Here is a 21948-nt window from a genome sequence, read left to right on the forward strand (position 1 = left end):
TGCTCGGAATAAGTTCTACCGTCGACAGTTAAAAAACAATTTAAAATGTTGGAAATTTAAAAATTTTGATCTCATTTGAGTTACACATGTATAAAGGGAACGGAGCAATTTGGAGGTATATTGGGTATTGTGGGAAATGTCATCCCTGTAGAAAAAAATCTTTAACATCGAGAAAACGGAAAAATAAAAATCGAAACTAAAAACGCATGGCGTTGTTAAATGAAAAGTATGCATTAGGAGCTGCACATAAATGACGTCCACTAAATGGTATTTATTAAAAAGAGATGTACAATTGTGAGGACGGGGATCTAAAAATGGTCAGAAAAATTGTGAACGTCATTTATGGACAGTCCCCTATAATATACATAATATCCACTAGATATTCTGGTGCATTATGAAAGCCTTAAATCGAAATAACATAAGTGCTGAACACCGTATGATTATAACACTAATAAAAATTATTTACAAATTAAAGTTTCTATTAAAAGTAAAAAGTTTTGTACAAAATTAAAATTATATTAAACAAACTAGTGGAAGGAAGAGTGTAATTTAAATGTTTTAATTTTTTGTTTTGAAAATTGGGAAATTTTTTTTATTTTTATTTTGTTTTATAAATATTATTATTATTATTATTATCTCGTTTGTATTGACAAGACATTATATATATATATATATACATACATTATAATATACATTACGTATACATATTTTACACCTATATTTATATACATAAAATGAAAAACAAAAATTTAACTAAAAAAATTTAAAAAAAAATATTTAAAAATTATCAATTAATTTTGTGATAAAATAAAAATAATAATAAATAATGGATGATGTGAATTAATCGAATATTTCTTTGATTCCTAACCTAAAAATGTGGAAGACAACATAATCCACCACAATCGATTTTTAAAGAATGTGCCTTACTAAGTTTTAGGATTCTTCTATAAAAGTCCACTAAATTTTCATGCGGCTATGCGAAGCCACCGAGACATGGAAGTGGAAAGATTATTCTGTTTGATAGATTTCTGACTCAGTATACATATACAATGACTTCTATTTTGAGACGTGTTCTGCCCAGACCTCACAATAGTCAAGTGTTACCAATATCTGATATATTTGGAATTAAATTTCTTTTTTCATTTCATTTATTTCATCTTAAAAAGAAAAGTTCTGTTTGACATGACCTGCGTAACTCTAGTTTGCATTAAACAATTCAAAAGAGCTACTATCTTTCCGAAATCAGTACTGGTAATTGTCTCTTAGTGAGTAGCAAAGTAGGGCAGTAATCTACTGACAATTTTGTGGTCACTGTTCATAGCTAGGGTGCACTATTTCTGATAAATGCACTTCAAAATCTGGAATAATTTAATCAAAAAATCCCTTTGGGTAGCTGACAACAATCAAGACTAAACTTGAGGTTTTAACCTACAGTTTATTGGTGATTTTCAGGATCAATATTCAACAGATGTCTCTGTTGTCTATGCATTACTCTAGCACATCGGACTCAGTATTTAGAAACTTTCTAATAAATAAAGAATTTTACAAAAAAAAAATGGTTACAAGCAACAGGTGTTGAGGAAAGTGCTCTCTTTCTTAAATAAGCTGAAGAGCTTTCATCATTTAATATTATTGTATTTGCCGATAACGGGTGACCAGCAGAGTTCAGAGATACGTTTCGCTCATCTTACGCATATTCTTACGTATTTGTATACTATTCTCGTACAGATTCGCAACACTAGGTGAATTGTATCGTTAGATATTTGCACGGTTATTAATGCCTGAATAATGCAAATTGGATAGGAAGCAAATGTTTTTATTGTTATTTGAACACAGCCGATAAAATGCAAACACATCTTTAAAGTCATTCACCTTTTATCGGAATTAGAGTTTTTATCAGTTTTGATCTTGACTACAATAGTATTTTACATGATTAGGGAGACATGAAAAGTAGAGTTTTTGTGTAAATTTCACGAAAACGAGACCTTTCATTTTTATCCAGAGTTATGAATTTTACATGCTGAGGGCTTCGAAAGACGTACTTGAAACATGAAAAGTACGGTTTTCAACGCATGTAGCATGTAAAATAAATATGAAGCACGAAAGTGCAATCAGGAGTTGCAGATTTGACGAGGGACATTGAACTGATAACTTAGTTTGGGAAGTTTGCCCAAATGTTTACTAAAGATAGTTTATTTTAGTTGTGGGATCGGGAAGCATCAAGTTTGAATGTAAAGAGGTTGGTTTTGAAAATCGAATTCACTTGAAATTTCATTATTGTTTATTCTATAAAGTCAAGTGCTCCTGTCTAATTTGACATTCGGAAATGGAAAATCTCCTTTCTGTGAATTTACTATGTCGTTGTAAGAAGAGAATTCTCTGTTGATGCGAGGCAAGTAATTAAATTATTATTCTTTTGTATCTCGTAGTTTCACTGAATATAATGTCTCAGAACTTCTAAGATTCCAATGTATGGGTCAGCAGAAAACATTAAAAAATTGTTGTTTGTTTGGTCTAAAGAAAGTTCAAAATTTATTGATTTAAATAATAAATATTATGCACCATCTATGTCCAAATGTTTATTTTGACGAGTTGGTGATTGTGATCGAAATCCGAAGGCGCGGATCATAATCCAACTCTTCAAAATAAACATTTGGACATAGATGGTCCCTACTGGCGAAAATATTACCGAAATTGATGCACCTTTCGCATCAATGTGCATATAGTTTTTTATGTGTCGGTGCAAAGATAAAAATTATTAGAGAAGTGAAAGGAACGATGAAAGATTTGTCGAAATGAAAAGGACAACTTTGAACTTACTTCCTGCAAAATTAAAAATCACGAGAACCTCATCCTTAGAAAATATTTTTTATTTTTATCTGAAATCAAAACATTTAGGAACTTCTTATTTTCCTGCCGCATAGCCATTCAACGCACCAACAAATCTTCCGAAAACGGTTTGGCTTACTCCCAATGCAGTATCAGCTGCTGCTGGAAATATGCTAGCAAATTTGGCTGCATCGGCGAAACTAGCTGCAGCAACGCCTCCAGCTATAAATGCGAGTTATTACCTCAGTCCGATGATTGTGTTAAAGCTCACTTTGAACATAATTTGGTAAAAGCTTACCTGTTTGAAACATTGTTGTAAAAGGACCAGCAGCTGCGGGTGCTTGTGGGGCTGGCAATGCACTAACAAGCTGTAAAGGGATTTCAGACGATTTAGAATTTTTGTTCCAATGATTTCCCATTGACTACTTACAGCAATGGACATGAACAGTACGGCAACGATGAAGGAATTCATTTTGATAGTGGTAGCTTACCGAGAAAAGAACGACAATTAAAGCAATAAGTTTACTGAACGAATGTTTATCGCTCTTATATGTTACGCAAATGCGAATAAATTTGTGAATTTTTTTATTTTTCGATTATGAAAATTTTGGGTATTAATTGAAATGGAAATAAAAAAAACTTGTCCAAATAGCAACTTAAATATTAAGTTTCCATGAATAATGCAGAACGTTTGAATGTTTTGTTACGATTCTACAACTGTTGATGTTGCTGTGTATACTAGCGGAAAAGTTGAAAAACGTACAACCCGACTATAAAACTCTGTTTCATGTTTACTCTTTTTCGTCTGTGATGATAGGTGATCACACGTAGTTGAATGATAATTGATCTTGTACATTCTTCATTATTTCCCAACTTCGAACTACTAGTACGGGTTCTTATGTCATCCTGCTCGATTCAAAACTTTTTTGATTTTTGACGATTGGATATGTTTGGGGGGCCAGACTTTCCTAACTAAATTTTTTTTTTTGTGTTTTGAACCGGTAAAAACCGGTTTTAGTGTAAAACTTAAAAGTGAATATTTTTTTATGGTTGGACCGGAATCTGAAAGGCTGGCTCAATACCTAAAATCGCTAAAACAACTTTTTTTGGAAAATTAAAAGTTCAGTGAGTTATCATGGGTTCCCTGAAAAGTGTACCGGAAAAACCGCTAACTTTGAACTCAATTTCCCTGGCCAGTTCTAAATAAAATTTGACGTTAGGGGACGCGTTGGAAAGCTGGTGACTAGTACTGTCAGATCTAGCCGGCCGAGCTTGTACGTATCAGAAGAACATGAGTAATACCGCTATGAAGCACCCCCTTCCCATAGACATTTTTCTCTAAATAAAATGAGAAATTACCTGAACTTTTCGAATGTTTTTTTATCATTTTACCCGAATGAATTACTTGAGCAAAGTGTCTTTGAATGATTCCCCACAATATGACAATTCTTGAATGTCCTCTAAGTGCTCCCAAGTGTTCCCAACGCTAGAACTCAAGGATAAAGTGACAGTTTTTTTTTCGACTGTATTTTGTTTTTAAGTATAGTCGAAGGTCTACAGAGGTCAGTTCCTAAAATCTCATCACTACTCAGTGTCCATCTTGCTCCCAACGCTAGAACTCAAGGATTAAGTGAGCTTCCATCAGTTTTTTTGTCGACTGTATTTTGTTTTTAAGAATAGTTGAAGCTCTCCAGAGGTCAGTTCCTAAAATCTCATCACTACTCAGTTTCCATCTTGCTCCCAACGCTAGAACTCAAGGATAAAGTGAGCTTTCATCAGTTCTTTGCGACTGTATTTTGTTTTTAAGGATAGTTTAAGCTCTTCAGATGTCAGTGATGAGATTTTAGGAACTGACCTCTGGAGAGCTTAAACTATCCTTGAATCCTATTGATTAAGTTTCTGGGGGAAAATTAGCTTCTCCTTTCGGGAAACCGTTTTCTTTTTTTCTTTGCCTTGGGCTTCCTCATCACAGATATCCAATTTGTCGCACATAAACGCATAATGTACTATCGGGCTTTGAACCGGTCATCGTCACGGTCAATAACCGCTGACATAAATTCAAACTCAAAAATTCATATAAAGAATAATCGTACACCTTGTTGTAAGGATGGACGACTAAGTTTTTTCTTTTATTGTAGCTGTTTAAATAATTGTGTTTCTTCATTACATTTTAATACTAAATTCATAACTGTAACAATCAATATTGAATAACAAAGTTTTTCTTTTTTTTTTATTTTTATTTTTCTTCTGTAATAATATTTCGGTTGTTTGTTTTCCCTTTATTTTATGTTTTCTGTTTCATTTTGTAATTGGATGTGAAACTGGCGATTATTTTCTTTTCGAGTTTGTGGTATATTCTAGTTGTGGTGGTGGTTGAGTCAACAAATGTTTCACTTTAATAAATTTTTTTTAATTTTAATTTTTTCTGTGTTTTCCTTCTATCTTTTCTCTTTATTTATTATCTGCTTAGTTTTTGAAACTACAGCAACATTCTATGAACATTTATACAAACAAAAAAAAGAGTTTCTTTCACTGGAAAGGCTTGCAAACAACAAATCGAACAAAATTAAAAGCAACAACAAAAAATGAAATCTTTTGTCGATGTTGAAGATCAAATACGTAAAAACCACTGGGACTCCTTCTTTCGCTTTTTTTATCAAAAAAAATCTATTCTCTCTCCTCCTTAATTTTGTTTTCGTTTAATTTCTTTTGATTTCATCATCAGTGACATAGGAGTCGATTTGAAATTTAATTTTTCTTCACAGATTTATGGCGAGAACATTTACACAGCTTATATTAGAATGAATGGTTGGTGTGAGGGGTGAATATAAATGGCATTTGGACCATCATGAAATCTTTTGGTTCCTTTAAGTATCGCCAAGTGTTTGATACCAAATCTTGTACTTCATTAGCTGTAACAGACATTTTGCTATATTTAAGAGAACAGTGGCCGGGGTTCATTGCTTCTGTTTGAGCATGTGAGCATGTTGATCTTTAAAATCGTTAAACATGTTTTGAATAGGACTATTTTTCAGCGCAAATTATTTTTTGAGAGCTTTGAGCTTTTTCTATTGCCAAAAAGTTTTGAACTCTACTGAAAAGCTAGAACTATGACAATAAATCAAGAATCAAGCTATCCAAGGATACCAAAAAAGGAAATTAAAAATCGAAACGTTTTCGATGCATTGAGAACAATGTACTGAGCAAAACTCAAAATCTCATTTTTGTTATGCTCAAAGCTCTACAAAACAAATTCATTTTGGATTGGAAAAATTGTTCGAGTGTAAAAAATAGTCTGGCAAAAGATTCGAACCGCTATCTGCGACGATAAAAGATCAGCGATGAGCTCCGGTTAATAGATGTTTTATTTAGCAAAATGTTTGCTAAATCTAATGAAGTAAAAGATTTTGCACCAAACACTAGGCGATACTTTGATCAGTTGCAGTAGCAGATTTGCCATTTTATTATAGCGTTTAAAACCAACTATCAAATTCTAGTAAAATGGTGAACAACGAAAAAAGAAATTCAAATCGACACAGCCCGCCACAGCCTACATTCTTTTTAATTGAATTTGTCTTCATTTCTTCATTGTGAAGTAAATTGTTTTTTTCTTCTTAATTTTTGTTTTACCTACGAAACAATAACAACGTAACTAACTAGGCATAAAATATTTTTTATTGAAAATTTCGAGGATAGGTAGTCAAAAAAAAAATGCACTGAGGTGTGTTCCCGCCCCAATCCCCAACATTCTTTTTTTTTCGTGTGTTTTTCAATTTCCGTTTCTTTTGTTTAATTTTGTTTCTCATTTCTGTATAATCGCTAAAGCTAAAATATTTAAAAACCAAAGAAAAAATTCAAAAATTTCCCCCATTTTTTCCCGGATACGAATTCATTTTAGGTACTACAACCTCTGTCGTACCCCCGGCCATTTCTAGCAGCTGTGTCCGAGTGCATTGTGTTTAGGCTGAGCGCTGTGTAAATACCTGCACCGGACATTGACGGCAACTCTCGCGGCACTAATGTCGATCCGTCTCCACTGCGTATCGTTGTCGCTATGTCCGTGTCGGCCGCACTGACGCTGGTCGTCGGTAGCACGTACCGCAGGCCCAATTTCGTTTCGTCAATTCGCAATTTGTCTGCTATCACATCTTTTGGTTGCAGCAATTGTGGTGTGGTCACGGTGGATTGGTAGTCGTCACGACTTTTGGGCGATAGGAAAAATTTGAAAAATTCATACGTTGACCAGCATATGGCTGTCGCAGGCATTGAATATAGCACACGCGGGACTAAGCCTCTGAAGAATCCGAGCGGACCAGCCACTGAATAAATCTGTTGTTGGTTAAAGAGAAGTGAAATGAGCACAACAGCAATCTTGATTTTCGATTTTCGACACTGACCTGTGATATTGCACCTCTCATTCCCTTCGTTAAGCCGATTCCTGTTTCCTGAGTATTTAGTAACGTTTTAACTACGTCTAAAGGTGTTGTAACCGCAGATGCAACAGCACCAGCAGCGCCGCCTGCAACTACGTGTACCATGGGATTGTATCTTCGTTCGTGATTTAACTGCAAAAATAATTTGTGAATGGAATGAAACCTAGGTTGTAATTAGCAAGTCGTTTTAGTTACAAGGTCATACTAAATTTGACAGGAAATGTGGGTTGTTACAGGTTAGCAGTGGAAGTTAAATTAAGTTAACATATCGAACTGTTACAAAGTCTATTTTTGGTCGCTGATGACATAAAAGGTTAATTCATTAAAATAATCCCTTAGTTTCTAGCTCTTTCTTTCCACCATACCAAAAATGATTGTTGAACCAATTGTTGAATGAGACAAGTGTGTAATATATATTACACACTAAGCCATAGGGAAATGAGTTTTAGCGCTCATGTCAGTAAATTAAGGAGTCATTTCCCCGAGGAAGTAAGTAAAATGAATTTTCTTTCGCAGACTGCAGGTCAATTGTTCCAAAATTCATCGCAAAGTCATAGCATAAGATTTGTACTTTGAACGAAAATTCTACATACTCCGAACCGTAGGCATAGGCATCATTCGTTCATGCATCTTAACGTCATAAAATCTGTAACATAGCATGTATCCTGAGGACGTTCTTTATGGACGGATTCTAATCCTAAATGGCAATCTTCGCAGTTTATTTAAAATTAGAACCGAAAATGTTGTCATCGTCAATCAATCTTACACAACAAAAGCTAAAAGCTTGACATTGGCATCAGAAACCTTATCAAATTGCGTAATCATATTTACAGAGACGCTATCTGAACCGGCTATCTTAACGATCTTATTACCGGCACTCAGCCGCACTTGTGTTTCAAGAAGTTGAGCATACATTCAATAGTAAGAAAAACTACTCGGCTGAAACAGATTTTTCTTTTAGAAAATTCCATTCATTTTCACGAGTTTCCACGAATCTCATGATTCTTGCGATTTATCATGACTGTGAAAATAGTTGTAAATTATCAAAAAAAGGTGAGAGAGTTACGGCGCACCAGTTCTGATTGATTAATGAGTAACTCTGCTCACCGTCATTTCAAACGCTGTACTTCAGCTCACCTAATTTATTTGCGGAAGATAGTGAGGAGATAAGATATTGTTTTTCCATAGATAGTGCAAATTCAGTGTTAATTCTGAAATTTTTGATTAGAATTTGTGACTAAATGGAATGTCCGGTTTTGTGTCGGTCAAGTGATGATTCGGCAAAATGGTCAAGTGAGTAAAATTCTATCAAACTCCGAGCTTCGACGAAATCAAGTCACAAAAGCAAATGAGACAGGCCGTTTCCCTGCACCGATTACGATTTGATTTTCAACAGAAGTAACACCAATTTCCGTTAAAATACAAATTCAAAATTTTAATTGCGTCAATGAATTGTTTTATTTAACTTGGCTAGGTGCTTGCACTGTAAACAGAACCACATTTACAAATCTCAAGGTCAAACTCATGAATAATAAGTCAACTTGTAAATGGATGGTGGATTACATTTGAATTCGATTTGAATAGTCAAAAATATTGTACAACTTGTTTAATGGCACTCAGTGCCAGCAATATATATAGTAGGTATGAGGCACCACCATTTGCGCAGAGAGATTCGCTTCAAAATATTTGAGCATTTATTGGGAAGCTTGAAATTAGAATTTGGTTCTGTTTGATGGTAAAGAAACTGAAGATCGACCAATTATGTCCTCCTATTGGTTTGCCTGCTCTAATATGAGGCTTATCATCCTGCGTCCTCTGGGTCATTTCCACTGAAATAGAACGTTATTTTTATGAATGGCTCCTGACAGACAGATGTACGTACAGTATACACACAGTTTATTTGAAAATACTGACAATATTTTGTGTTACTCATTTATATTATTAGATCATCGTGTCTTAGAGTCGCGTAATCATACGTTGGAAATGTTGACACTTTTTTTCGCATTGGCAGTACAACAGGCGACACAATATTATGAATTCTCTTACGTTTAACGACTTTTTTTGGGAATTTCTGACACTCGACAAAATTTGATGGCACGCTAACGATTGGATAACCATTCCTATTTTCCTATTCCAATAGCCCATCGTCCTAGCTTATCATACTAAGGGTCTATATTATAAAAATAATCGGCAGAATGATGAAAGTTTTTGTTCCTGAATAATAGCTGGTAAAGTTACTGGGGTTCTAAGGCTTAAAATCAACCAATTGAAGTCAATTACTTTCACCTTCTACACACGACGTGTACGAAACATAAACAGAGCGACACACTCACCATATTTTGAAAGAATTCATATGTTGAAAAGTGTAGAGCCTGATTCGGTAAATTCATAACTAATTGTGTCATATAGGATCGATAGAACGCCTTCATTCCTTCCACTTGATAAATACCGCGAGCACATTGCACCACTGACTTGTACGGTGATCCATACATTTGTAATCGCTGCTTGATAACTTCCGTTGGATTCGATATGGCATCGTGAATTAATGTTGCTGTTACAGCTGACATTACTGGAAGGTGAGAAAAGAATCCCCATTTTGATTGTAGATACAAAAAATATTATTTTCACAAGATACAAAGACGCCTCACAGCGCCACTTACTATAGTTCATTTGATTGTGTTGCGGGGATAATTTGGTTAGCCATTCTTTTGAATATTCATATGTAGCAAAATAGAATGCATGGGCAGGACCAGCACCGGCTACTACCGCTGTTACACCTCGAATCGGTCTGTAATGACAAACCATTTTTTTTATTTGCAAATTTTGTTTTTCAATTTTTTGTATTTGATCAGCTTCAGTACCTAGTCGATGCAAATGTAAAAATTCAATTAAAATTCAAAATTTACCGAAATATTCCTTCTTTTCTTATCATATTGTTAAAAGTAGATACGATTGTTTGACCAGATGTAGCGTGAGATAGGCTCTGCATTCGTGTCTGAAATTCAAATTTTTTTTGTTGTTTAAATTTTGTTTATTTCAATTCAAGATGTGAACGATAATGGTTTTTTAATCAGGTCAAACTGGATCGTTTTCGAAAGAATTTAGTCAAAAATGGTGGAGATCGGTTGAATTCTTTCACAATGAAAATTTAAATGCATCCCTTCAGTCACGCAGTCAAATTTGTGTCCAGAAAATTTGCTAAATGCGGAAATTGTTTGTGAAATCTACATTTACTGACATTAGTTCTATCGGTGCTCAGAAGAGGTCAAATTCAGACCATTCAAAGTTAATTCAATCGCTTCGTATGAATCTCGGCAATACATCGAAAGTGGTATCATATGCTGCCGTAGTGGTGTGTCAACTTGAAGTTGACCTGACTGGAGATTACATCCTTTAATATGCCAACTACCAATTTTGTTAGCTGATGTTGCTGACTAGCATAAGTACAGGGATGCATTTTTGGGGGTTTGTTCCATAACATCGACATTTAGGTTCTGTAAAAACTCTTGGCTACTCGAATGCAGAAAATTATATTCAACGTAAGCAGTGGATCCGATAAATACAGCAACAACTGAATAAGTTATCACCGTCTACAAGCATAGAAGCAATAGTAATGATACCCAATTGTATAAAACACTTGGCTGAACGAGTCGAAAAAGGAACAGGAGATTCAAAGTGTGAAAGATAAATTTCTGCAATTTATTGCGATAATATAAAAAAGAGAGAAAAAAGATTGCGTTCATGACCTATACTTTAATATGAGGTTCTGTCCATGATATTTAGAATTAATCAAGTCCTATTCATAAATGGGTGTGAAAAATAATGAATTAACAAAACGACGAACGAACATATATAATCTTAATACGACGATGCGTAATTCTATAATTGTAGGTGAACTTATACCATATATACCTTAAAACGAAGAGGAGAGATAGCGAGTCCACATATATTTCGACGTTCTATTTCCACAATATAGTTTTGTTGCGACGCATTTGTAATTTTAATGGTCGTCTGACTAGGCGGTTCTTTTAATTACTACGATTGTCAATTCCAAACATAAAAACAAATTTAAAATTCAAATAGTTTGCAAGTGCAAACTGTCACCTGGTGGACTGTGTCAAAACAGAAAGTGATTCGTCACTAGCAAGACCAATTATGCATTTCATTGTAGTTTCTGTGTTTAATGACTGGTACATCAATAACAACAATGAGAACATGGTGACCAAATTTGACAGATTATTTTAGATCTAGGATAAGTTGGACTAAAGACAACACTGGATAAAACAACTGAAAATGCTAGCTGGTCTGGTTAATTCGACTTTCACGTTAACGATGAACTTCTATTTACTACTTCCCTCATGTTCAAAAAGAATGAGCGTCTGTTAAGTGGCACTTGACTCAACCACAAAAATATCTTAGATCTTTTCATACACATCCTGAAATATTGTTCTTGTCTTTCAACATTTAGTCGCTACACGTCTCTGGGCAAAGTCATTGACTTACAACAATTTTCTGTTCTAAACATGTAAACATATTTTTTAACGATGAAATTAATAACAAAGCGACGAGTGCTACTATTTGGATTACAGTCATAAAGAAGAACGATACTTTCTTCATTTTTTCCTCTTCTTATTTTGACTTGCAAAAATTGGTTGCAATTGCACAACTGAATTTACTAAACATGTTTGCATTATAATATACGTCTGATAATAAAATGAGTCACAAAACGTATTTGTCGAACAATTCGGCGACATAACAACAAGTCAACTTTAGACTTCAGCCGGTTTTTTTTTACGGTGTTAGTAATATTGCACGTAAATGTTATCGTAGTTTTTCATTAAGTATACATATTATGCGGTTAAATATTCGATAAAACATCTTAAATAAATATCAAACAATTATTTAAACGTAAAAAAACTTTTTTGGGTTTATTTTTGTCAAAGAAATTTCGGTAAATAAAATGACAATCAAATCAATATTTCACAGAGAAAAAACTCAGATTAAAAGTTTACTATTTCGAAAGATCTTTTGTCTTAAATCTGATTTAGATTCGGTCAAAACATATTAGTGAGGTAATGTGCGGGGCTATTTTTTCGAGCACAAGACACTGAACTGAGCTATTACCCGATCTCACTAATTGTTCTCCACGTCAAGGTGCGGGTGGTTCTCCACATCAAGGTGTGGATGAACTAGAAAATCCTTTCATCAGAAAATCTTCATAAAACTTTAAAAAGCATTGGAAATCCAGGAAAATCTAAAAAATCGCTAGAAATAGAGGAAAATCCAGCAAAAAACGGAAAATGAAATCTTCAGAAAATAATTGAAAATCCTTGTATGATCCTTCAAAGCAGTTTACAAATGCCCGTCCTCGCTTTACAAAACTATATGAAAGACTAAACAGGATATTGAGATTACAACGATATATTGGCCGAACTGTTGTCACTATTCAATGGATAGTATCCATCAAGATCACCCTCGACATCACCTAAGTAAACATTTTCCTTCTCGGTGCGCATAGTTTTATAATATGTGCTCACGTTTTTCTTATGCATATTATTTCCGAAACATAAATCATATAAGTACGACATTTCGAGCGTAAAATTGTCATACGCAATTTCTTTATTTACTTCACCGAAAGAAAAGGTTAATTTTATTAAAAATGTTTGATCGGATATTTCGGTTAATAATAATCCATTTGATTACGGTATAATCGTATAATATTAGTGAGTTCGTATACGAACCGAAATTGTTTGGATGGATTATTGACGTAGCTAGTATAGAGAATGAATACTTATTGTACACCTGTGCTAGAGTATTAGTTAAAATAAAATCTTTCTATTTTCGAACAAAGTAAACCTTGCAGTACAGTACGGAGTTCTTAACTTTAGACTGAATTAAAATGACAATCGACAACTGAAATAGAGCACAATGATACTAAGGTCTAGAATTCCATCTCAACTCAAACTTATCGTTATAAAATAATAAATTTTTTACATATTTAACAGCCGACGTTTGACACAAAAGTACTTTTTATTTCCAATTTAAGAAACAAATTACGATAAAACATCTCAAACTGTTTAATTGATTTGTATCAGACTCAGATACACTGTAAGACTTACTAAGCTTACTAAGTGGATGCTCAAATGCACTGTAAGTGGATGATCAGATGAACTGTAACGGGATGTTCAGATACACTGTTATCGGATCTGTGTAATTCGATTTTAATTCGCACGTTCTAGGACAGCTTTGTTTTGATATTTTTTTACGAACTTCAGCTAAAATAAAATCATGCACTCTAAACCCATTATGTGTCGCCACATCATGCACGGCATTTGCAAATAAAAGAATTTCTGTCTAATATAAGCGAGTAACTATATAACAATTAGACTTGCAGTTGCGCAGAAACAGTTTTTTTTAAATGATCATTATCTACATTGATTATCGTTTGTACGGTAAAATAAACACGTTGCTATTCGCCAAAACAATTTTTAAAACAAGTGAATTTATAAGCTTTTGTTTTAGTTTGGAAATTCTAATGCAGTTGTATAGTTGAATAAATTGGTAGCTTGATTGGATGTTGAGTGAATACCGGGGCCTATTTTTTAGAAACATGTTTCTAAAAGTTTCTTAAGTTTCTTAAATGTTTTTCAAAGTTTCTAAAGTTTCTCAAAAGTTTCTGAAAAGTTTCTCGAATTTTTTCTTGAGAAATTTTAGAAACATTTTTAGAAACTTTAGAAACTTTGAAAAACATTTGAGAAACTTAAGAAACTTTTAGAAACATGTTTCTAAAAAATAGGCCCTGGTGAATACCATCAATATAATAACGATTAATCGTCGAATAAAACATTTTCCAACAACAAATCCGCTGGCCACGTTAAGTGACCTTGGAAATGTTATTGATTTTCCGTTTGAAGTTAAATTAATTCTGAAGCATTCGGAAGTTGTATCTATTTCGTACTATAGGTGAAAATGTTCTGATCGAACCATTTCCATTGTTTTGTCCTAAGTAAAAACTAGTTATCGATTTTCATGTTTTGTTGTTTCATAACAAAATTTACTTGCGGTAGCTTTCAAGGACTTAAGGACAACGAAAATCAATAGAGTAAATTTCAATATCACTCGCACCTCAGGTGAAAAACGTAGTCATGACTTTTTAATGAAATTCTATTAATAAATGATAGAGGTTAAGGAAAAGGTGGGAGGTTATCGGAAGTTTATTGTAGAACAACGGTCCGGTTCCATTAACTCGGAAATTAAGGTACAATTATAGTGAAGAGTTGAGCTAATAACAAATAATGAAATGGAAATGGAACCAGAGCCATACAGATAATGTTACTACATTTTTCGATATTGACAGAGTGATGTCATGCGCGACCATGAAAATAAGCGTTTAGATGGGTTATCCCATAGTTTATGTGTGAACTTGTATAAACTTTAAAGATAAATGAATTCATACATTCTTATGAATCTTATTCTTATTCTTATGAACTCTGTTGGTTCAGCACATAACCAATTTCGTATAAGTCCGGAATTTTGGTCTATTTGAGATTCCACCTTATGTCCTGTTAGTTTTCGTTTCAAAATATACAGATTTGCCTATCATTCATAAATTACGCAGCGTTTCATCAGTGCTGTCATCAAAATTAAATCTTAAATAACTTCGAGAAATACGCGCACCACAAAAAAGTCAAAACTATGTTCTAAGTGGGGTTGAAAACAGTCTTAACCTCGGTCTTAACTTAGCAGATTGAATTTAATTTTGATGAAAGCACTGAAAAAAAACGTTACGTAATTTATGAACGATCCCTCACGAGTCAGCGTCGTTATTGTTGGTTTGATCAAAAGTTGGATTTTACGCAAATAATTCGAATCGCGAGTTATGTAGCAAAATGTGCAAAATGTTAACCTAGCCGACTTCTTAAGTGAATATATTGCTTCTACCTGATTGATTGATAAAACTGTTCTTTATCGGATAATATTGATTTTGCACACAAACATGTAGGTATATCGTGACTTAGTAAAGGGATTTCGCAGGCGTGATTTGACTATCACTTCGAACGGTCTTAGTCGTTGCCACGTACCATTTTTATTACCCACAATTGACAAAGTATAATAATTCTGTTCATAAACTTGTCACATGTGGTGCATGATATTCGTGGCTCAGTAAATGAGAAACAGAAGATAAATACGCAACGAGAATTGTTTTTACTAATTAATTGAATGAATGAATTTATAAATAGTAATTGATCTTTCAGATTAGATAATAGCTTACTATACTTAACGAGGATATAATATTGCGCATTATGGAGGAAGTGTATGATGAAACTAATATTATATCGATGTTTTGAACTGTAATATAAGCGGAATTCTATCGTAGCAAAAGAGTGTAAATTGATATTTATATCTATAACATTCTACACAGCTCAAACGAAAATAAGCAGAAAAATGCAAGACGTTCGCACATTTTTTTGTAACATTGATATGGATAGTGGTGTGGTGGTGATGCGATCAGTTTCTCTTATCTAATATGCTTTGTGAAAACATTGTTGAGAGAAATGTTTTCATTTAATTTCATAGGTGTGCGTAATTGTTGCAATCTGATGTGGTCTTAGCCATCGAAACCTGATCAGGTGTTTAGAAAATTGTAACGACACAACAGTCTTCTATACCATACGAATCTCGGTCGAAGTGCTGATTTTTAACATTCTGGTCTTTGCTCGGTCAACCCAAATTAAATGCGTGCATTTCCTACAATTCCAATTTATTTCATTCCCATTGTTTAAACAATGCAATTTAGAATACAAAAAAAAAAATGGTTGGATAAAGTGCACGTATTTATAATTTCGGTCTATTAACGAAAAAACAAACAGATTAATTAAGTGGCTGAAGTTCGTTGACTTGCGAAAAAGTAAAAAAAAAATATTTTTACGCAAATCAATAAAACTGTACGGAATGGGGTTTAGGAATGTTGTGTCCCTCAAACGAAGTACATTTTCTAACCAAGAAACAAATTGAACAATTGTTGGAAAAGTGTACCGATGTTCACTGTATTGTTAGAAATCTGTTGCCAATTTAAAGAGATATGCTGAAAGTGATTTGTCAAGGTGAACTTTTCATAGTTTCATTACCGAACCGATTTTTATAACTTTTAACGTTTAGCCCACTTAGCGCAGTCAGAAACAAGACAGCTGAACCACATTAATCATTTGATTTGATCCACGAATTCGTACTGTTCGCGGTCAAAAACATTGGACAATTTGTGCATAAATTGGGCAAAATGCAGATTAAGTCGTTGATGCTCGATCAAACTCTTTCTTCACTCAAAGAAGCAGAACGTTATTAGAACAGAGAAACTTAATGTGAGCTAATGTACGGTTTGTCTCATTCTTTACCATTGTTTTAAATGGAAATTTTGACAATGTCGTACAAAAGTAAAATATTGAGCGGAACTGAGCGAACACTTTGAGTGGATATTGTGTTTACCAGGAACTATTAAAGAAATGCTTTGTTTGTAAATTATTTGATGAGCGGTTCTATATAAAAAATGCTAACCGATGCAGACATCTGAACTAAATTTGTTTATATTTGATGGTTGTTTATAAATTTGCGTTCCTAAGCTCTAAATGTAGGGAATTCGTCTCAAAATATATCAATGTGATGAGATCCGAATAATTGCTTCTGAAACAAAACTTGGAAGAACAATGTTTATTATGCTAAAGGATGGGTAACTGATAGTGTTTATAACGGAAGTGAACTGAAGATTGTTACTAATTTGGATCTCATTATCAAAATATCGATTTGGTCGACCCTTTTTTGGACAACTTCGAGAAATTTACGAACAAAAAGCAGGCCAAGTCATTCCACAGTTCTCAGATGTGCGTCAACCCTAGCCTGTGGAGCCTGAGTCAACCTAAATCTGATTTCCTATTTTCAACCAGTCCTGAAATAACCGAAATATTGAATAGTACGGCCGGTTTAGGTCAATTCAAAAACTTGAACAGGTGAACTGAAAACTGATCTGGCCTGAACTATTTCAGGTTGGTGTGGTCCGTGGTGAACGATTGTATTTAAGATGTGGGGTTAAGTAAAGTTGGCTTTGAACTTGTCCAAAATCATTTCTGGTTAATTTTGTCGGGTTCAGGTTCGATGAAAGTGAAATAGTTTTAAGTTTACGATTTGACCTTTAAATGGTTTAGGATATCAAACTCTTCAAATCTTCAAAAGTCAGATGTCACCCGTAAAAGTCTCGTGCTGTTTGTCTTGCATCTTCACTCCTACACAATTAAAAAACAATTAGATAACTCAAGTGGGACCTGAACAATGATACGACGAGTGAGTAATCTAAACTCTAGCGGCGTCTCCGATTTGCGATTAACACAATCTTATCCTCTAGTTTAACCACAACACAAGCAAATCATCATTACACAGAGATTGCGAGAACATGATCTCGAAATTATTTAGTAGGTCAATTGTGTGTCACTCGATGTGTGAATATGAAAGTGGCTTCAGGCCGTAAAATAAGCCAGTTTTGGTTGACAAATTATATGTGCAGATTAGCAACAGTAAGTAGAGTAAGTTTTTCGGTTTTAGTTGGGACTGTCCGTACTCAAATCTTCCTAACGTATGACAGAAGCCGCTCAAATGATTGAACCTAGAAATGGACATTTGATATTAGTTTAGTCATGATGATAATGGATGACCTAGATGATTTCTTATCGTTAGTGCCAGTAAATTTGTCTGTACTTTATTGTCGTGCAGAGGCTCATTGCTGCCAGTTTATTTGTTGTTTCAATTGATACTTCCGTATTCTCTGAAAGGATCGATAGAAAATTAATTTTGCGTACTATTCGATATTATGCACACCTCTACCATGATACACAACCGATTTGTAAATGGCAAATAGAACGTGTGTGGCTTTCGGAACCATTTCATAATTGTAACAAGATAAGTGAAATACGAAACCACATAAAACGAAACACTGCATGACGTTATCGGTTGGATTTTTTTTTTCCTTCTGTTATCAAACTTATCAACGTTATAAAGCCGCACAATCAGAGTATACCCTGCTAACCAAATTACTACACAAAAAAAAATTTAATGAAAAAAGTACGGAAAATCTAAACTCATCCATTAAATATAATGTGCCGGTGTGCTTAATCAGTCATTTTAAAATTCATCTTTTTTTTATTCGCTAAGTATTTATGACAATCAGCATGAGTCGGATGAAAAACTTCTCGATAAGATTAAATTGACTAATAAATAATCCGGACGCTAACTCATTTTCTTCCAAGAGATCGTCATCCAGCCATAGTAATACACAACGAAAAAATCATTATTACGTCACAGAACATATTCTTCCGATGGGACACAAGTCCAACTCAAAGAAGAAGAAAAAATATTCATGTCATTCGATGTTCTCACACTGAACCGAACCAAAAACCGCGAATCGAAAAAAAAAGTTTATTTTTACTCGGCCCGAAAGACGAGAGTTATGTCATTGTACAATCGCAGAAAGAAGGAAAAAAAACAACAAATTCAATTTTGTGTGTATGATGTGCGTTACTGTTCAATCTTCATTATAATCGTACACGGTGACGATGAGAAGCTAATAAGATGAGATGCATGCTTGTTGTGGTTATAAGGCTATAAGTAAAGTACAATTCATTGAGTAGTAATTGTACACTTCAATTTATTGTTTGAATGATAAATTGTACAGCGTAGTAAGGGACTTCCTATCTCGGATTTGTGGAAACGACGGTGTTACTAATTTTTAGAACCCAAATGTCACTTTGATAGATCTGATCATGAAATATTTGTTGACGAAAAATGGGCTCTGAGCTATGACTCTTGTTAGTATTCTGAACATAACTGGATCACGGCTTGTGAAAAAAAAGTCACGACGAAAATCGTCACTGTTAAAAATTTTTCAGAGCACAATTATCTGTTTCCCCTCAGATCCCAATGCACGGCACAGCCACCCTCTATCAGCTATTTTTTCCGACTTCATTTGTTGTCATTGGTCTAAAATCGAAACCGATAAGTTCGAATAAAACATTTATGCGGAGCATGACACTGCAAAAGTCGTAAACAATTCCAATGAATTGGATAACAAGTTGGCTGTTCTCGACTGAAAAAAGTGACAGGAAACAAGACAGTAACAATCAAAATAACACAAAAATATCGGACTGAAATTGTGAGGTTAGGTCGTCCAAGTTCCGTAAATAGAGAAATCGAATTTTATTTTGGTTGACTTTTTTTCTTAAATAATTATACGTCCGAATGTCATGTACATGTTTTGTACGCATTCGATTAGTATATAATAATGTGAAGTGGATGTACGAGTGTGTCTAAATTAAGCTCGTAATTTGGTTGAATGATAAATACCTTTACAGAATCCATTGGATACATTATGCAATGTTCTAAAATACCCGCTAATGCTCCTGCCGTCATATTGATAGCAACACTCGGTGTTTCCAGTTGTTCATAGTCTTCGATATTCATTTTTCCCGTGTGGTTGTTGTTATTTTTCCCAGAATTTGATGTTCATCAGTCACTATTTGGAACAGAACTTGTAATTGTCGCCTGCTCTAATTTTCTTTTTTGCTTTTTTTTTTAAAGAAAATTAAATTCTAATTTCACTCTACCGCTGTCATCAACAAAATTGTATTGTTAAGTAATGTTCGTCAATTTGCGGTGTACTGAACGATTTTTACTTTTTTTTCTTCACAAAAAAAAATATTTAAAAAAAAACACCACACACAACACACTAGGTTTGCAAATTTCGAAGAGAAAGCCTCGAAATCAAATTTGTTTTTCTAAATTGGACTACTTGACGGAATATGTGACGGTTTATTTGTTCCGACACTTTAAGTAGCCGATAGGAGTTGGATTAAACTTAAATTTCGGACAAAATTTATATTTCCAAATCAACATACGCACGAACCGCAGTTGTGTAATTTTAATTCTTGAATAGATTGCACGAGGATGAAAAAACGTCAGATAAATTTTTTTAATGACAGTGCTGCTAGCCACCTGATACACTGTCTTATTTTGACATCGATATCAAATGAGCGGGAATTTTAATTTCAGATACGTGGTGTTCGATGTTATGTAGTTACACGTATACACGAAATAAAGTATCGGAACAAGGTAGTATCGAAACACTGCTGGACTGCTGCTTAATTCTCTTAACTCTCTGATGTTGAATGTATCCAAGTGTGATGTTATGTCGTTTTTCCGCTGTCGCAACCCGTTGCGCTTTTGTTATTCTGTGGGCGGTGTCTCGCTAAAGAGGATAGTTGAGAAAAAAGACCTAGGTGTGTTTTTCACTGCTGACATGAGTTTTAACAGACACGTTGAATACGTTGTGGGCAAGGCCTATGCAATGCTTGGATTTGTCAAGCGCATTTGTAAGGATTTTCGTAACGTTGACGCCCTCAGGAGCGTGTACTTTGCCCATGTCAGGTCTCACATGGAATATGCGTCGGTTGTCTGGTCTCCCTATTATCAGGTACACAGCGATAGGATTGAATCAATCCAAAAGAAGTTCGTAATTTATGCGCTGAGGCGCACTGTGAGGAGGGATGCTAACTACAGGCTTCCGCCCTACGATGATAGGTGCCAGTTGATTGGTGTGGAGAGGCTTTTGCGGAGGAGGCTGAACTTGTGCGCTATTTTTGCCTTTGATGTTCTGCGCGGTAAGTTAGACGCACCCGCTTTAGCATCGAGATTGAACTGGAGTGTCCCGGTTAGGCAGTCGCGGAATATCGGCGGTTTGCGTCTAGAAAGGCATCGTACGAACTATGGCCAGTTTGAACCATTGAATGACGTGGCTAGAACGTTTAATTTGTTTGCTGCTTTTTATGACGATGATGTTTCCAGAAGTGTGTTTCGTAAGAGAGTGAAGTCGGCAATTTTATCGAACGAAGTAATGAGAAGGAACGGATTTATTTTGACGTTAGACTGATTTATATTTACTCTTTTGACCTGACTTAACAATCATGTTAATTTCTTCTTTTTATTTTGTTTCATTGATCGTTCGAGTTGGCAGTTCTCACGTCAATTGCGTTGGAACGACATTGTGGAGCCGTGTGATATGCGTCATTCGATTTCTGAGGACGTCTTTAATTTAACCAACTTTCATTGGTGGCATACAAGGCAGAGGGCAGATGAGGTTCCGACGGGTCGACTGGGCCAACATGGCTGCTTCCGGTTCTGCCTTTTCAGTCATTTCACCGTAATGCTGTGACTGAGCTGTAATGTTATTGACGAACTACCGAGATGATATGTACGAATATTGTTGTGATTTGAGCCAGTAGGTTTTTGTCTACCGTTGGCTTTTGTAAAATTAAATTAAATTAAAAATTTTGAGATCTAGGACAATGATTTTTTTTGTGTCAGGCCTGTTGGTTAGATCTGTTACTTCTTGTCAGGATCGCTTTTTATCTGTTTCATACATCCGCTTCCGCCTCGTAAAACTAGTACAGCTCGTAGTTGTAAATTCGATGCCGATTTGTTTTAACATTATTTTATTCCAAAAGTGGTCCACATTTTTCTTTTTGTGTCAAACTTCAAAATCATATGCAACCCAAGGTTCTGAAAGAACTTACGAAAACGGATGAAACACAAAATTTGACAATTTAGACATGTTTTGTTAAAAACACTCATCATAGATGGAAAGAAAACT

At 34.5% G+C, this 21948-nt stretch overlaps 2 protein-coding genes and 1 long non-coding RNA gene across 4 annotated transcripts in view; 1 reads left to right on the forward strand and 2 right to left on the reverse strand.

The window, feature by feature from the left end:
* LOC119068227 overlaps nucleotides 1-6280 on the forward strand; it is a 26077-nt gene extending 19797 nt beyond the window's left edge. Inside the window, exon 7 of the transcript XR_005086112.1 lies at nucleotides 6269-6280. The gene's annotated coding sequence lies outside the window, so the exon portion shown is untranslated. The remainder of the gene's footprint in view (nucleotides 1-6268) is intronic.
* LOC119068269 lies at nucleotides 3935-4660 on the reverse strand. The gene is made up of 2 exons (XR_005086119.1): nucleotides 4189-4660; nucleotides 3935-4133 (listed from the first exon to the last, which is right to left on the reverse strand). It is a non-coding gene; the product is annotated as an uncharacterized LOC119068269 (long non-coding RNA).
* LOC119068251 (mitoferrin) lies at nucleotides 4901-20258 on the reverse strand. 2 transcript variants are annotated; one of them, XM_037171789.1, is made up of 7 exons: nucleotides 19907-20258; nucleotides 19647-19815; nucleotides 10169-10257; nucleotides 9923-10050; nucleotides 9596-9831; nucleotides 7227-7394; nucleotides 4901-7158 (listed from the first exon to the last, which is right to left on the reverse strand). In XM_037171789.1, the coding sequence occupies exons 2-7, from the start codon at nucleotides 19761-19763 to the stop codon at nucleotides 6724-6726; spliced, it is 1173 nt and encodes a 390-aa protein (XP_037027684.1). In that variant the 5' UTR covers nucleotides 19764-19815; nucleotides 19907-20258; the 3' UTR covers nucleotides 4901-6723. The 2 variants fall into 2 exon arrangements, with proteins under 2 accessions (XP_037027684.1, XP_037027682.1); XM_037171787.1 differs by having other exon boundaries at nucleotides 19647-20254.
* Between the last annotated feature and the right edge of the window lie 1690 nt (nucleotides 20259-21948).

Source organism: Bradysia coprophila, assembly GCF_014529535.1.
Source record: "Bradysia coprophila strain Holo2 chromosome X unlocalized genomic scaffold, BU_Bcop_v1 contig_173, whole genome shotgun sequence".
NCBI classification, from domain to species: domain Eukaryota; kingdom Metazoa; phylum Arthropoda; class Insecta; order Diptera; family Sciaridae; genus Bradysia; species Bradysia coprophila.